General features: G+C 37.8%; 1 protein-coding gene across 1 annotated transcript in view; it reads left to right on the top strand.

Annotated features, from left to right (window-relative positions):
- ROBO1 (roundabout guidance receptor 1) overlaps window positions 1-17,992 on the top strand; it is a 530,296-nt gene that overhangs the window by 479,512 nt on the left and 32,792 nt on the right. Inside the window, exons 16-20 of the mRNA XM_059823819.1 lie at window positions 294-525; window positions 1,798-1,919; window positions 5,467-5,638; window positions 13,674-13,871; window positions 17,265-17,291. Coding sequence (XP_059679802.1) covers window positions 294-525; window positions 1,798-1,919; window positions 5,467-5,638; window positions 13,674-13,871; window positions 17,265-17,291 — 751 coding nt within the window. The remainder of the gene's footprint in view (window positions 1-293; window positions 526-1,797; window positions 1,920-5,466; window positions 5,639-13,673; window positions 13,872-17,264; window positions 17,292-17,992) is intronic.

The following is a 17,992-nucleotide window of genomic DNA, read 5'->3' as shown; positions in this document are numbered from 1 at the left end:
CGCGGATGCTAAGGCTGTTCATTTCATGGAGCTGGGGCATATTATACAACTCCGTTATCCCCCTTTAATGCCTTCATAAATCCACAGAAATCAACCCAGTTCTACCAGCATCAAACTGATTGTGAATCAGGCCTGTAATTTTCTGTAATGCAAAGAGCCTTTATCTGCTTTGCTAGTGTTGTTTACTTGGAATAAAATGAACAGCTAGTCCGAGGGCCGTGCATAGTGTCACAGGCATCATTCCTGGTTCATATGTGTTAAAGGATGTGTTATGTGTTCTGCTGTCTTGCCAGGTGGACCAGCAATCCCAGTATATTCAAGGATATAAAATTCTGTACCGGCCTACACCAGCATCTTATGGAGAGTCAGAATGGTTAATCTTCGAAGTGAGGACTCCAACTAAAAACAGCGTTATCATTCCAGAGCTGAAGAAAGGTGTAAACTATGAAATCAAGGCCCGCCCTTTTTTTAATGAATTTCAGGGAGCAGACAGCGAAGTGAAGTTTGCAAAGACCCTGGAAGAAGGCAAGTAGGAGCCAGACTGTCTTCATCTTTCCTTTTTGAAGTAGTAGTCTGGCCTGCTTTCCTCTGATATGTTCATTATTTGATTTTGTTTGAAGTGCATGCTGTTTGAGAACAGCAATCTGCGGCAGAGGAGGCTGTGTTGGACTGATCATTATGTGAATTGTTTGGTGACACAGAAGTAAATATTCAGAACCACGCGTGAGAGACGGAGAGAGAGGGATGTGCAAAAATCCCCTCCAACACACAATGGGAAATGCGCTTTTTATCTTCACTGCAGTGTGCACTCCTCCCTGCTGAGTTCATGGTCTGGTCACAAGTGACTTCTGTCAGATTGAAGCACTTGCTAATCACTATCTTGAGTAGATAGCAGACACCGCAGAAATCATCAAAGCGCTGTAGCTGGGGGAGTGGAAACCACATTTTTAGAAGGCTTTTATATCTGGATCAATCAGTAAGACAAAATGAAAAGATGAATGAGGGCAACAGATATAGTGGACTACATTATGTATTTCCATCTCATAGATGTGCTAAAAAGGGAAGGTACATGAAGCTCTTCCTTTTGTTGCTGTTCAGGCATAATGAGTATGCAAGATGGCCCGTGCCTCTGGATAGGGATTTCGATGCCTCTGTTGGGATGTGCAACCTTCCCCTTCTCTCTTCCCTCCCCAGTATAAATGCCATGTAGCTCTGGTTTATCGCTGCGAGTGATTCAAGAGGTGTGCTTAACTGCATTCATCCTACGCATCAGCTAAGCATCCAGTTTTTAGAAAGACTATTTAAAATGCAAAACATAAATTATTATTATGAATGTGCTAATATTAACACATTCTGTCCTGATTGTAGTAAGTTTTGTATTACTCATTATTATTTACACACTAGAGGAACTGAGATTAAGCATTCTATTGGGGTCAATTTATGGACATTATTTTTCAAAACTGTTGCTCCTGGGTGAGATGATTTGAGACCAATGAGGAATTCAGTGCTCGGGACTGTGACGTTCACATAATGGGTATCTGAGTTCATGGAGTCTGGTGACAAGTGGGACTTTTCTGTTCTGCACAGCGAGGCTGCAGCAGAACTCAGGACCCTGGTTGCAGGTTCACAACACTTGCCTTCTGTGTCATTTTATCTTGTGGGCAAGAACTGCCCTCAATGAAGGGTGGGGCATAAAAGAATGCATTTGTGTAGCCCAGAAACCATCTTCCTCTTAAAAAAAGCTCACTTCTGCATGCGACAAACTTAACGGCTCAATCCTTCTTTCCAAACAAACAGCTCCTAGTGCTCCACCTCAGAGCGTTTCAGTAACTAAGAACGATGGGAATGGGACGGCAATTGTGGTCACCTGGCAGCCGCCTCCCGAGGATAACCAGAACGGGATGGTTCAAGAATATAAGGTACTGCTGGCATGCCTTTGATCCCCTGCCAGAGGGGGTATGGGCCAGGTCGGGACAGATGAGGTTGTTTGTGGATGCTTGGCTCCATCTACTGGTTAGTCAGAGCAAATGAGACAGAAAATCACTTCTTTGACTCAAACTCCGTATTTAAGTAATTCTGTCTAGATGGTAGAAGGCAATTAAAACAGCCTCCATAAATCAAAGCAAAGGGTCAACACTCTTAATTAAAACAACTACCTTCTTGCCTTCATTATAACTTGAGAAATGCGTACACAAGTAGAGAGGGAACCTTTCCTGTTTGAGAACTGTTTTGCGACTCAAAAGACATTGGCCAAGGTAGTAAATATAAGCAGGTTTAATGAGTTGAAAAGCTCAGGGATAATAATTAACAGTGTTAAGATCTGAGTAAATTATGCGTAACTGGGTAGTTAAAACAAATGGAAAGCTTTCACATAAAGAATGTGCTCGTATAATAATAAATGTATTTAGTGTATAGAAATTTTTCTTTTTTTCACACACAGTTCTCATTAGACTATTTAATTTTTAACAAATTATAAGTACATTATGAAATATTTATTATTTGATGTTCATGTAGCAACATACACTGTATTTATTTTCAGTTCAAATTGTTTTGTGATACTTTACATAGCAAAGTAAATGAATCTTATTTTTCCTAAGCAAGCTACAGGCATTTTAAATGTCTAGTTGTAGCTCTGTAGCCATGGAGAGGCAGGATCTTTGGTTTCAGTCTCCTGCAAATGCGCATTATTGAGAAAAATTTTCAATTGAGAATGTCTTGTCTATTTTTCAGGTTAAAGGACTGTGCTAGAGACATATATTCCTAGCCATCAAAACTTATTCTGCTTTTTTTTTTTTTCCTCAGTAGAAGTGGGAAAGGGAAGAGATTGCTAAGCTTCATGGTCAATTTAGAATAATAAAACACCTTTCAGAACCTGGTCAACTGGTGAAAAAAATCAGTTTATGGCTTAGTTTCAGATATATAATGTAATTGGAAAAAAATACTTGCAAAGTTATTTTATTTAAAAACAGACCTTGAGCTGAAGAGATGGAATTATTTCCATTAAGAAACTGCATCAGAGGAATGTTAAGGTTGTAAGAACAAAACAATAAAAGTCAGGAAATTCACATTTCCGAGTGGATAAATGGATAGCATTCAGAGGTAATAGGCTATCAGGTGTAGGAGCAAGCGCCTTGTCGTGCTTGCGTAGCAGTAGGTGGCACACTGGCATGTTTCACATCTACATTTCTTGTGTGGATGCCATTATTTTCCTTTGTGCTTTTCACCACGGACAGAAAACAGACACAATGAATACGTATGTAATTGCTATTTAAGTTGCTATATGTAATTAACGTTTTTGCCTAAAAACTAAATAAGTGCAGAACCAGCAGAACCAGTGATGTAAGATTAAGAACTAATAACAAGAAAAAAGCAAAGTCTTTTAAAATTTTCTCTTTTTTCTTTCCTCTTTGTTTTTCTATCTCTGGCGTTTTCTCCCAGAAAATAAAGGAAGCATATGTGGGGGAATTCTTTGTTTTCACAGCAACTCAGATCTAAGGCAATAGTGTACCTACTTTAATTAAAAGATAAAATAAATAGGAAAGAGAATACCATCTTAATTAAAGAAGTGTCAGTAGCACACACAAAAAGACAGAAATTCAAATCACAGCAGAAGTCATTCTGTCCTTCCCTGGCATGAAGTTAGAAATCCTCTTGCTAAAGTAATTCTTTCTTCCCTTATGTGTCTATTATAATGTGAATTCCTCTTTCCTTCATAAAATTTTAGAAGTTCGTTTTCACTTGCCTATTTAGGTATACAATCAAATATAGCATGGCAAGTACTGAACAACCTGATGTTTAACCTAACATTCTTGTTTTGTGAATTTTTCCATGTATTTGAGCACCTAAGAACAAAACATTTAAATGAATTAGTAGTGCATCATTACAAGTATATAATAAATTGGTTTTGTTTGCACATACACCATTGTACAAGGTAACAGTAACAATTTCTGTGAAAATGATGTAAGTCAAAGTTATTTAAATCTTTTGTTTCTCACTTTATCGAGTTCTTATTTACATAAGAGCATTTGCATGAACCATCCTTTAGGATTTCAGAGCAGTATTACTAATGTTACTAATAATTATGCTACTACTACTGACTCAAAGAGTCTCTACTTAGTATCAGAATATAAAAAGGAGATTCTCTTCTCTTCATGTGCTCTGACCTGCTCTGCAGCAGCAGTTATGTATATGCTGCGTTGGAATTATATTTCAAAGTAGCTAAAAATACATTTCAGATCCTCACAGTGTCCCACTAGTCTTGTTTCAGTCCTTCGCATCCAGAGAAGGAAAAATCATCTTACAATGTCCTGAGGGTGAAATAAAATTTCCAGTGTCCAGGCAGAAAGGGCTCTACAGAAAGGACCTTAGCAATTGTTCCATATGTGAAACTCTAGCTCACTCACCTGGCAATCTCCACAGCAGCAGAACTACACGAGGGATTAAAAGCAGCTATCTGGGTATTAAATCTTTTAGGAGCTCCATATGTCAAAAGCAAAATTTTCCCTCCTGTGTACAATCAGCACAGGTTCAGAAATGCTGCTGTTCTCAGGAAAGTTTGCTTCTTTACAGATAAAGTACTGGATTTAAGTAATTTAACTTTCTGGATAAATATTCATGGCAGAGCAATACATTTGTGGAAAGGGAATAAAAAAGAAATCAACACAGCTTCATCAAGTTTTTAGCAGATCTAGATTAGCTGCTACTTCACCTTTAATAGCAATTGGGAGTTCAACCGTACTCTTAAAAGCATTTGCCACATCAGTGGTGTAGGCCTAAAGAGGTAAAAATATCTCATCATATTGTTTCTCCCAATCATTTAATATCATTGATGTAATTTATAAAGTGGTGAATTGAAGTTGTTAGTCCAATGCCCTGATCTCAACCAAAAATTGAGATCTGGTGTCATGTGTTGTCTCTCAGTAGAAGATGGCATATTAAATCCTTGCCTCTTGCTTCCATTTTTTTTAAAAAAGATAACTTTTGGATTCCAGCATGACATTGGTTCTCTTGTGACATCATGTAATGAAAGACTTGCCCTTGCACTTGAGCGAAGAAAGCCTTGCTTGACGAATGATTCCTGAACAACAGAATTGCAAATTCATTTAACTGAATGCTCTTACTTGGTTGTTTATGTGAACGATTCTTGGCTACTGGGCTTCTCTTATTTGTTCCGTGTTACTAATGCTTTTAGTTTTATTAGCACTGATGTCACTGGTTGAACTGTAAATGAATTACGATAAACCCGTCAAATAATTTTAGTAGTTGGAGCTGCTCTTTGGAACAAGAAGTATCTTTTCAGTATTCATACAGTGCTTAGGATAGCAATCCATGACTGCAGATGTTAGAGTAGTGACAAAATCTAAATTTCTTTATCTAGCAGAAAGGAATGTGTCATCCTGCCTCCTACTTATCCTTTGGTGTTGAATGTTGAACATTTATACATACCATACACTTACTTCCCTGCAGGTTTGGTGTCTTGGCAATGAAAGTCGATACCATATAAACAAGACCGTAGATGGTTCCACCTTTTCTGTAGTCATCCCCTCCCTAGTTCCTGGTATTCGATATAGTGTGGAAGTGGCAGCAAGTACTGGGGCAGGACCTGGAGTGAAAAGCGATCCCCAGTTTATCCAATTAGGTAAGCCTGCTGGTAATCCTGCATGTTGGTTTCAATGATTTTTGTTTGTTTTCTTTTGTCTTTTATGGCACCAGAAATACTTTCAAGACAAGTGAAACAGATAGTGTTACTTGATCTCTGGAATAGCAGGATTTGTCATTTCTGGTTTTAAACTTGCCATAGAACTGCGTTCTAAAGATGGGTTTATAACAACACAGGTGTTTTTAGTCTCCCAATTCAGCAGTGCATTTTGGTTATTGATTTTTCAAAGTGAATTTTCACACTTGAGACTGGTGTAACAAAACATGTAGGGGAGTATGAATCACTAAGTGTTGGCTCACTTCAGTTTGGGGATGTAATTATTTGTCTTGATCAGATTTTATCTTTCTTTATTGAAGCAAAAAACCAAGAGCATGCTAAAATTAGGCACAATAAATATCAACTATGTGTGAAAGCTACTAAATAACCTGAGTACAGGAAAAAGAGGTACACAGATGATTTGCAATAAACTTGACCTCTTGACTTCATTTACACCAACATCTCTCTGTCGTAAATGCAGATCAGGGCCATTGCTCCTGGATGTATCTGGGAGAAATGCATCTTTGCTGTTGGGTAGCTGAAGATTATTTAAAGTAGCTTTAGGTATAGTCATATGTTGCTTTACCAGTATGCCTGTATCAAAATAGCTTATCATTACAGTATATAATTGTGAAAGCAAACTCAGCATGCTGCTTTGGATTTTATGTCCCATCTATCTCCGTATCATTAGTAGATCTTCCTTGTTATTTCACTTTTTGTATTTAAAAATCTGTAATTACTGCATGTGAAAACAAAACTGAACAACTAATATATTCTCTGGAAAATTACATCTACATTTCCTTGGCTATTAAAATGAAGGTCATCTTTAACTTATTTAACTTATACAAGCATATGATTCCCAATTACATTAATAGAGATTTTACGACAAAATTACACAGCTTATATGATATTCCATTAATATGTGCAAAACCCCATAGTTATTGTTGGATTGTTCTTTCCTACAGCCAGCTTCCATTCACAGCTTCCTACAGCCAGCTTTCCAGTCAAAGTCAAGTTTGTTCTGTATGGCTTAGATACTGAAAATTTAAAATTAGTGAGGCTTATGACTGTAAAATAATCTGGTAACCTCGATGTTCAAAGCCAAAGATTTCATAACCACTTTTTTTTTTTCCCCCTTTTCTCTGATGATAAATGCTCAATGAAGGTGAATTTTATAATGGAACTTAATCATTTTGGGGTTTTGGTAAATGGAAAAAGAAACAAATGAGACTCTGTCAGGGTAAGATTTTTTGTCTGCTTCTGGGTTCCTGGCCTTTACTGACACTATGTTAGAAAGCATGAAGCAATTGCACACCTCAGAGCGTGTTCAAATGTGCAAGTCTGGTAGAATCCATACGTTTCCTTGTGGTTGAGGTTTGCTTTCATACTCTGTGTACTGCTTGCTTCTAATTAAGTGGCATGGCCAAATCTATATATACTGTAGTAAAAATCCCATAATTTGGTTGTTACATGGCAAAGACCTGGAGACAGGAGTCTCGTGGAGATCCATGCCACTAGAAGCAGCACAAAGAAATACCTAGACAGTGCTGCAGACCTTTTGGCAACTGCAGGAGGCTGCTGAAAATCGGTACTTAAATTTAAGAGGAGTACCCTTTAGTAGCACGGATCAACCCAAAATCACCAAGGCAGAAGAATGGCTGCAGTTTACCTAACTCTACCCTGTGATACAGGTTCTCGTACAGTCCCCGCAAGGAATTGCATTCTTAGTTCTTGGATGTGCTCCCAGCTTGGGGGTGGAGCAGACACTGGAGTTTTCTGGTAGCTCTTCTGAAGAAAGAAAATTAATTTGTTGATGTCATCAATTGGCACTTTTCACCAGCAATAAATTACATGGTTACAGAGAGAGGGAAGGGAGGCCAGGGAGGGGGAGGAAAGAGGACTAAGGATGCTACTTTTAGAAGGTTTGAAAGAGTCCTGACTCCCTGTACATACGTGCTCTAGGAACTGCATGTTTGCCACTGACTACTTCAAGTTTCTACATTTCTGTCACTGATCCCAACTAGTTCTTCAGGAAATCTTTTCCCAATACCTGAATTAGTACAATCCTTACTTTTTTTTTTTTTTTAAACTAGTTAAGAATTCCATGTGTGGAAACAGGGTATACCATGTGATTTAGATACTCACTTTTTTTTCTGAAGAACTTTTCATTAAACTCCAATGTCTATCTCTTTATAGTGTGTTTTTCTTACAAAAATGTGAGACTAGGTTGTGGCTGGCTCTGGAGCATCCAAAGAAGAGGGGGTTTTTTCCCCAGTGTAGCTCTTGCACAGCAACCTCATATTTGAGTCTGCGTGCTGTGCAGGGTGCTCCCGGGTTTGTGACTCTGAGAAATGCCTGGGCAGAATTTCAGCTGGGTGTGTGACAGGAGGAAGCTTCATGTTTCGGAGGGCATCTTCCAGAACAAGAGGGGAGGACAGGAGACGTTGGATTCTCTGAGAGCTGAGGCGTGCAATCGCAGTCCCATGCATCAGCTGAGCTGTGATAACTGACCTTGTGCATGCACTTAACCTGTTACAAAGACAGGTACAAATTGTAAGCTCAGAGCTCTTTCATTTTCCATGTTTCAGCTGACATGAAGCAGCTCACTGAGCTGTGATACCCCAGACTTCCCGTGCCACCAGGGGCAAGCCAACAATATACTTGCTTGTTATTCAAAAATCACCTTTCAGTGTTTAAAATCATGAGATCAACTGAAAAGTCATGTGTCTTCTTAAAACACTCCCCTTCTGAATTTTCCTCTTGGCTTTTGAATGACCTTTTAAAGCTTTCTGTAGAATTCCAAGGGCTGGAAAATCATTTGTTTTAAAAGAAAAGTTGATATTTTACAGCAAGAAAGACTGCGAGAACTTTGGTATTAAGGAAGAAAATTCATATTTCATGAGAGCTAGCCACAGCTCACTATATTGTACTTATAATACTGTGCTGTGGAGAAAAAAGAATATAATTTTGATAGAACTTCTTTTCTTGTCACGACATGTAACTTCAGAACATTGGTTACAAAAATGCTCTGTACAGAAAGGTACACTACAAATTATTTTTTGCTGATCTGTAGCCTAACTTTTGTACAGGATGGGATACTACCTATGATAGCTTGGCAGTATTACCTATGCTTGTTGGCAAATAAGTAGTGAAATTGGAACATACTGCAACATATTTTGTTCAGGGTACCCGCTCTGAGAAGCCCCACAACTGCAGTTAATGTTACTCTTAAACGCATAATTTGTATGAATATATGGTATGCAGTTATCTATGAAGAGATGTCTGCACAATTATTGTAAATGTTGAGTGCATTATTCAACCAGTGGATGTCTCAAGTGTACAAAACACAAGAAAGTCTCATTGAATCTTTATTATTCTAATTGCTTCATTTAGGAGATGAGATTTGTGAACTAGCTAGCATGCCTTCAGGGGTATTATTCTGTCAGCCCTTCAAGTACTTCTAGTGTGATAGTTGTAAGGGGGTTTTTGTTGATATTTTTGTCTTGTGGCCTGCAAGTGACTCAAAGAAAGTAATCTTTTTTCCCCTCACAGCACCCCTTCCAAACCTGTTCGGTGCTGTCTCCTCAAACTATATAAGATTGAAGTGCAAAACTGATATTTTACCAGTTTTGGAAACATGTAACTAGAAAGGAGTCAAAACACCTTATTCTTAACCTGGTAATATTTTACCAAATAATTTTCATATTGCATCATGCACACATATTTGAGAAAACGCTCAGACATTATGTTGCAGATTGCAGGTGTTTGCAAGTTTTGAATTGCCAGAATTAGCAACAACAACAAAACTTAGATCTTACTGTTTGTGCATTTTGTATACTAAATGAGACAGGCATATGGAAAAGTACCATTGCATAGGTTGTACATGTACAGGGCAAAGCTAAGGTTGCTTGCACACCTGTGAACCTGGAATTTCCTGACTTTTTTGAATCTTTGGCATTCCAATCTTAATGGTATATTAATCTTTCTTTTAACATTTAACAGCTTAAATGTTAGTTTTTACATCATTATTATTATTATTATTTATATGAATATTTAACATTAGAGAATTAGAGGTCCCAGTTCTTCTCGATGTAAATTCTAATTAGTTTTCATTGAAGTTTGAAACTTGGAGCTTCAAGGCAGTCAAATCAGGTAGCTTGTGAGCAATAGCCATAGCAACGTTATCTGTGATTACAAAGAAGGCTCTTATCTTGGGGTAGAAGAAGAAGGGATGAGTCACTGTGATAATATGCTGGTTCTAGGGAGTTGTGGGATCAGCCTGATCCAACAACTCTGAGGCATTTTCAAGTACATTAAATGCTGCGGCTGCTGCTCTGGCAGTAAGATGCGCTTTGCCGTAGAATGTTTATGTTCACTTATTATTTTGGCACGTCTCCCCGAGGAGTGCAAGCAGGAACAGGAATGTTGATTACGAACCGTTTATATCTCAGTCAAAGCTTCCAGAAATTTCCTGGGATGAAGAAAAAGCACTTCTTTTAGTTCAAGAGCTTTTTTCCTGACTGATCATTTCAGGATCTCACAGGGCTATTATGGAGAGGGGAGATGCCCTTCTCAGGGAGAGGCTTCCAAGATAATGTTCCTGGAAATTTTTAGTAATGAGGGGTTCACTAGATTTCATTCCCTTTGCTTTATATTTAACTTGCTTTCTATTTTTTAATTATAAGAAGAGCAGGACATGGGTCAAATGTGGCCCCTTGAAAGCCCTTCCATCTTCTTTTCTATGATGCTGTTTATATGACGTAAACACATACACATTTTTCTCTTCACCGTGTGTGTAAATATATACCCGCTCATTTAATGTAATGGCTCTAACAGTCCACCCATGTACAACATGCCACAAGCATAGTTTCTTAAAAGCAAATATGTTATTATGCTGTTCTTATGCTTGAATGCTAGCAAAATAATACCATGAAATGAATCTTAATTAAAAATTAGAACAATAAATGTTCAAAGAGATTCTTCAGTATTTTGTAATCTTTAGACATGCATTGACTAAGCAATGCAAAATGTTTGTATATACAAAAGTACTGGCTTTCTCTATGGCTTTCTCTGAGTTGTTGACGTGTTTAAAAAACATTCTTATTTGGCTTTTGAGTTTGCGATTATTTTTCCCCCTGGATTTATTGTTTTAAATACATATATTTAAAGTATTAGAGAAAAAATATTTATCAGGCTTCTAAATCTATTCAGGACCATAGGTTCTCAAGAAATATTTTGGTTTTTTCCATTAAGATGTATAAGGTAGTGTCGCTGTTTAAAAATATAGAAATAGTAGGCTTACTCATTTTGAAAAGAGACTGATGATGCAAGTTTTCATATCTTAATATGGCCTCAGCTGCAAAGAGACAAGAGATGAGATAGAGAGTAGCAGATTTAATTCATTGGTCACAGTATACTTTAGACATTTAAGCCCATCTGGCCACTTGTGTGGAACTTCACTTCGCTGTCTCCGTAAAATCTGAAGCAACCCATCTTAACCTTGCACAAATAGGCATGAAATCTATAAACCCAGTAGACACAAAGGGTGTATTAGTAAGAAAAGAACGAGTCTGCCTGGTGAACTTTCAGACTAGGCAGTGCACTTAGGATCACGGAAGATAAAGGGACATGAAATATGAAATAAAATTTCCAGTAAGGTAGCAGCAAAGGCAGTGGTGATTCCTCGAAAAAATAGGTATTTGACCTTGACGTCGCAAAAACCAAAATCTGGAAACCTTCACTGGAAGAAGCTGTTATTAATTTAACCATTTTCCATTCAAAAAGCTATCCTTTTCCAGAGGAGGTTTGTTATTTGTATGATTTGTTGTGATTCCATCTTCTGTTTGTATTGCAGTTTCTTATATTTTATTTAGGCTTATTTTGGAATAATGCAAGACGTCATCATAAAAAAAAAAAAATCTGCTTAGGTCACATGGAAAAGGTATTGTTTTTTAAGTAAATAGGTTTTCATTTCTTATATAGTTTATATTAATAAAATTAATAACAGCACCTTTCTCCTTAAAACACTCATTCTGAATCTGATGTTACTACCCATAGTAAAAAGGAACTAACTGTTGGATTTACACAAGAGTAAAAATGGGTATTTCAAAGACTAAGCTGTGGAATGTGTAAAGCAATATCCGCTCTGAGTAAAGGTTTCAAATTCTTGCCCTCACTGTGTGCAATAATGAAATTTCCAGTAAGCGCCCACTGTAGTGGTAAAACAATCAGGAAGGCAGTATTTTGTCCCTGAGTTGCTTCATTTCGGTTAGAAAGCATTGATCATTAACTGAATATTCTTACTGCTGTTCCTAGAATGTTCTTGCAAAAGTTTGGTTCAGAAAGAGCAGAAAAGACTGATCCTTACAGGTGCTTTCTCTAGTAAAACAAAGTCTAAAGTGTGTGGAAAAATACATGTTCTTTATTTTGATATGGGATATTTAAGGATAACTGTTTTTGAAAAGGGCTGCTTGTCCAGTAATAAGGAGACTTTTCAGGCTGCATATTAGGAAAAGTTTCTTTACTGAGAGAGTGGTGAGACACTGGAATAAGCTGCCCAGGGAAGTGGTGGAGTCACCATCACTGGAGGTGTTCAAGGAGTTTGTGGATGTGCATTGTGGGACATGGTTTAATGGGCATGGTGGTGTTGGGTTGATGGTTGGACTTGATGATCTTGCAGGTCTTTTCCAACCTTAGTGATTCTGTGAGACTGCATGACTATTTTTACCATTTCATAACTCATTTTTTAGTTATCCTTTAGCTTTTTCATCCATGTCAAGAGGGCAGGATTGCTTATTTTGTACTTTTACTTCTTTACGTCCTTTTAAATATTCAGCCTTTTTTAACTGTGGTCAAAGTGAGAGACTGTAAAGAGTATGTTAGACTGTTGGCATGGTTTAACCCCAGCCAGCAACTAAGCACCACACAGCCTCTCGCTTACTGCCTCCCTCCCCCAGTGGGATGAGGGAGAAAATCTGAGGAAAGTAAAACTCATGGGTTGAGATAAAAACAGGTTTTTTGGGGCGGGGGAGGAGGTGGAATAATAATAATGATAAAAGAATATACAAAACAAGTGATGCATAATGCAATTGCTCACCACCCACTGACCAATGCCCAGCCCGTTCCCAAACAGCGGCCCCGTTCCCCTGGTTTTGTTCAGCATGACGTCATATGGTATGGAATATCCCTTTGGCCAGTTTGGGTCAGCTGTCCCGGCTGTGTCCCCCCCCAGCTTCTTGTGCACCTGGTAGGGCTGTGTGAGAAGCTGAAAAGTCCTTGACTTACTCAGCACTAAGCACTGCTCAGCGACAACTAAAACATCAGTGTGTTATCAATGTTATTCTCATCCTAAATCCAAAACACAGTACTATACCAGCTACCAGGAAAAAAATTAACTCATCCCAGCCGAAACCAGGACAACTGTGTAGTACAACATTTAAGTCATCTGTCAGAAACTGCTAAATTAAAATGTATCCCTCAATACCAACCTCATGTGAATGTACTTTGAATTTGTAATTCTTCTGTGATTTTCAGTTATGAGAGTAGATGTTTGGGTAGCTGACTTCTACCCATTCACAGAGCTCAAAGTACAGACTACGCATGTTTCATACTTGAGTTTTCTTTTACTTGCGGTGGTCTTTGTTGACTTTCTGAAGCCAGGGTTGCTTTGCTAAAATAAAAGTAAAACAAAATAGCAGTCCCCAAGTTTGAAATTTATGAGCCTAACTCTCTCTTTGTATGCCTAGTGGCCTGATTTTATCGGGTTTCGTAAACAAACAAAAGTCAGCGAAGTTGGGGGTACCTGTCTTGTATGGAAAACAAACCATTTCTATCTAGACCTGTAAAAAGAGGTTTTGAAGAACAGTCTTAAGAATTTTACCTTGAAAAACTGGACTACGGTTATGTCAGTTCTTTTCATGCTGCCTTTTAAAATTGCTTATTCAAATTAATTGGCTCTTTTGGGTGTCTTTTTTTTCAGATTCTCATGGAAACCCTGTGTCTTCAGAAGATCAAGTCAGTTTAGCCCAGCAGATTTCTGACGTAGTAAAGCAGCCTGCCTTTATTGCTGGAATTGGTGCAGCCTGTTGGATTATCCTTATGGTCTTCAGCATCTGGTTGTATCGCCACAGGAAGAAGCGAAATGGACTCACTAGTACTTATGCTGGTATCAGAAAAGGTGCCGTATTATATATTTCAGTCTGCTGGCTGCTGAGTGCCTGTTTACTGGCTATTTACTTTATCATCAGTCTCATGTTCTTCTAAGACTTGATACAGGAATTATCAAATTACTTCAATACTTTCAGGAAGTGCAGATCAGCAGCCAATGCAGAAAGCAGCAATAGTTACATAACATGTTAAACCTGGCTTTAAAGCATAATCCTTTAGTAAAATACCTAGACTAGCTTTTCATAAAGATACTCCTACAAATGAGAAATGTAAAGATGGATTTAAGGCTGGGAGCTTCCAATATGCCCTTGCTACCTGACACTGTACCATCTGAAAAGGAGCCAAGTGGATGGTAGTTCATTGTCCGTCCTGTTCAGTCCTTTGCTTGTTGCTAAGAATACTAACAGTGGTGTACATTACAGTAACGCTTTTGGTGTGTGTACTTGAATTTCCTTGTGTTCCAGGGGAATGTGGTGAAGTGGCTGTTTGCAAAAGCGCAACGGTCAGTAATACTTTCCAAGACTCTTTCATAAATGCTGTTGTGACACCCTTCATTGGGACTGAATTCTGGGGCTATCACATCTTGCATCTGCATTCGGTTAGAATGGCAGCAGTGGGACTAACTTAAAGCACTCTTCGTTTTCATGTTATTGATACCTTTTATATCAGATTGTCAGTGGGCAAGCAGTGCTTTACAGTACACTCTGTGACAAACAAAACTAGAATCTCTACCTGGAAGATCTTCTGGAGTAAAAACTTGATTTCTCTTGATTCAATAATCTTTTGATTAAGCCCTGAAGTTAAAGCTCAATTCAATAAGCTACAGTTCATTACATCTCAAAGCAGTACCTCATAGGCACTCATAGAGCGAGAACCATAAATTCTGGAATGAATCAGAAAATGGGAGATCCTGCTTTTGAAGGAATAGAGGGACAATGTTTGATTTAGCAATCGAAAGATAAACCTAGGCTTAAAAGGTGCACATATCTTAATGTATGAAAGGTGTCATGACATTATGTTCTTTAGTCACTTCAAGAATGAATGTGTGATAGGCAAGAGAGATAGGCAAATATAACATGAATGTTTTTAAACAGTAGCTGTGTGTTGCTATGAACAAGAAGCAGTGCTAAAAATAGCAACTGTGTGAGTGGAAACATGGAAATAGTTCTGGAGTGTTGCAGAGTTTAGGTGTCCTCTGTGCTATTAAAATATCAATGCTTGCGGTAGACTTCAGGCATAGTGGTTGTAGCGGAATTGTAACCACAGAAATCAGGGATGAATTTCACCTTTGATTTTGTTCTGCTAAGATTTCTTAGATAAGACAGACCCCGACATACTGCTGCATTGGCCTGCGCTGTTTTGTTTTACTAATAGCATGCTGCCATACTGCCTTTCTACAGTTCTATCAAACTAACATCACTATGCTTTCAGCAGTACCTATGATTAAGCAAAAGGCATACAATTTGTCTTTAAAAATGGTTACTTTAATGACATCAGCTATTATTCAAAACAGCTGTGTTTTTCAGTATCTGTAAAAATATCTTTTGTGTAATTTGGTGGGAGTTTTAATGAAAATACACAGAAAAGTAGGGTCTGCATCTCCATTATCAAGTACTCTTCAAGAAAAAAGCCATCTTTAGTGAAATATAAATTGCGAAGTAGTTTGCCACTCTGCAGTGCATCAAGTCATCACTGCAAGCCCAAACTTTCTTCAGTCTTGCATTTATTTATTTATTTTTGTATTTAGCTTCAGGCCTGACATCTGTTAAAATACTTCACTACTCCCACACATACATATTGTACTAGCAGTCTTACACACTCAAAGGAGTTTATTAATAGAAGCTCTGAGAATTAAGTTGTTCTTTCGTGTGGTAGCAATAAAGATTTCATTTAGTTGAAGCTCTGTTCATCTGTTCCTCAGTTCCTTCAGAAACTAAACTAGATTTAGTACCTAGCTCACAGAAGAGTAGTGAGACAGTAGTTTAAGATTTTTTTTTTCATGTCTTGTGATTGCAAATGAATTTTGAGACACTTGATTCTCTTTTGAATAGCTCTGCTTTAAATGCACCTTCTATTTGAATGAAAGCTTGTTACTATGGTTCTATATATTTGAATGTAGCTAAATTAAACTTGACTGTGTGAAAAAGCCTAGCTCAAAGAAAATACAATGGAATTCCCGAGATAAAGAGCTGTGCTACAAATGAAGCCTGAAATGGGCAAATGCTCAGAGGTTTTTCTTTTTTTGCTTAGTGTCGTGTCCCTGGAATAAATAGGCTTGGTAAAAGGGGGGAGAAACTACAGCATATCCTAAATTATAACAAGACACTCTGGACTCCCCCCAAACATCAGTGTTACTGTAAAAATTAGATTAAGCAGTTGTTCTCTTAGCCAGAACCTTTTCTTTCTCTGCCAGGTTTGCTGATCAAATTCTGTCTCAAGGCTACTTTTAGTGAATATTTTGTTTCTTTTACATTTCTCTTTGCTGTCATTAGATCGAAAAGGGCAATGTTAGCCTTTTTCTGCCCATCAGTGATAGAAAAACTATACTGTTTTGTCAACAGGAGGGGGAGCATGTGCTAATAGGAAGAGCAGATGCTAGTGCTCTATATTTGGATTAGAGACCCTATTGATCCAAAGAGGATTTATAGTAGCTATGAGAGTGAAGATTGTCAAGCAATGTCATTGTTCCGTTGTTAACCCTTCCCGCTTAAAGCCAAGGGTTGAAAGGTAGAAAGGTGTTATAGCTAAGGAGATCTTTTACCTTTTTTTGTGATTATTTAAGAAAGATAGATAATAACTCTGTTTAACAGTCTCGTCTATGAAAACAAAAATTAATTGCTGCAGTAGATTTTAGAGCCTTTTTTACAGTGAGAGTTGGTGCCATTCTTGATTCAGAGACAGTAAAACAGCAGTTCTCTTTGTTCCTTTATATGATTATTATTTCCTTACTGAATACTTAAGTGTGCCTATTAGTTCAGAGTAATGAGCATTTGCTTAGTGAACTGCAGATAAGATTCAATAGGACCTTGATAAGGCTTTGTTAAGAAATTTGTCAGTCTGCATTCTAAAATGATTAACAGTGTGGGGGTTTTGTTTGTGCTAGGATTTTCAGAAAAACTTAAAATACCAAACTGAGGGGTATTTGAAAGGCTAAACTACAGTCCAGTCCCCTCAGGAGCACAACAGAATATCAAGGGTTTTTTTCAGAATAGTACCTGCAAGAGACAAGCTTCTTTCAAATCGCAAATTTTATTTTATTGCTATATTCATGTGACTGAACTACTGGGTTAGTTATATACATTTGTTTTATGTTCAGCTGTCTGCTAGATTTATACTAATGTGGTATGTTTCCCTTTCTTTCTTCAGCTTAATAACCAGTTTGTATTTTGTTTTGATTTTTCAGTCCCGTCTTTTACCTTCACACCAACAGGTATATATTTGCACTTTTCCCCCCTTCTTTGTTACTTTAGCATGTGTTTGTGGTACTGTTTCTCTTTTTCTGACATAACCAGCCCAGCTGTTCTGAAGGGGTTTTTGAACAGTTTCATTAATAACAAGTATCATTATTTTGTTCTCTAAGTAGTCTATATTTGCTTTGCAGCTGACACGTTTTTCCATTTGTGCGTACCATTTTGTAGCATGCCATTTGATGCAAGCATGCCATTTTGTAGCATGATCCCGTCAGTTTGTACAACCTGGGCTTTCTTCTTGCATATTACAATAGTGTGGCCTTCTGCATCTAGCGATGCAAAAGGTGCTTCTGATGGAGGAGGAATGACTTAGCAGAGCCCAGGTGCTGACTTGAAAGGGATTCAGTGGGATTATAGTTGGTGAAACATTTGCTTCTTTTCTTTCCTCTGAATCTGCATTAATCCCGTGACCTAGGAGTTGTCTGCTTTGGAAGATACAGAAAATCAAAGTGTTATAGCAGTTACATTTCTTTGCTTGCTGCCTTGAACTGTATTTGTGCTGTGAAATTTTAAAATAATCATCCTGTTCTACATAAACAGAGGTACATTTCAAATTCAGAGTGGGTTTAAAATCATCTTCTAGCTCTTTTTTTGCTTGGAAATGTACAAAATACGACATAACCTGAGCCGTAGCCCACCAAAGTCCGTGTGGGAGCCTTTC

This window comes from Gavia stellata, chromosome 1, assembly GCF_030936135.1.
Source record: "Gavia stellata isolate bGavSte3 chromosome 1, bGavSte3.hap2, whole genome shotgun sequence".
Lineage (NCBI taxonomy): Eukaryota > Metazoa > Chordata > Aves > Gaviiformes > Gaviidae > Gavia > Gavia stellata.
Note: the sequence above shows the minus strand (reverse complement) of the source record. Positions and strands in the feature narration are given on the sequence as shown.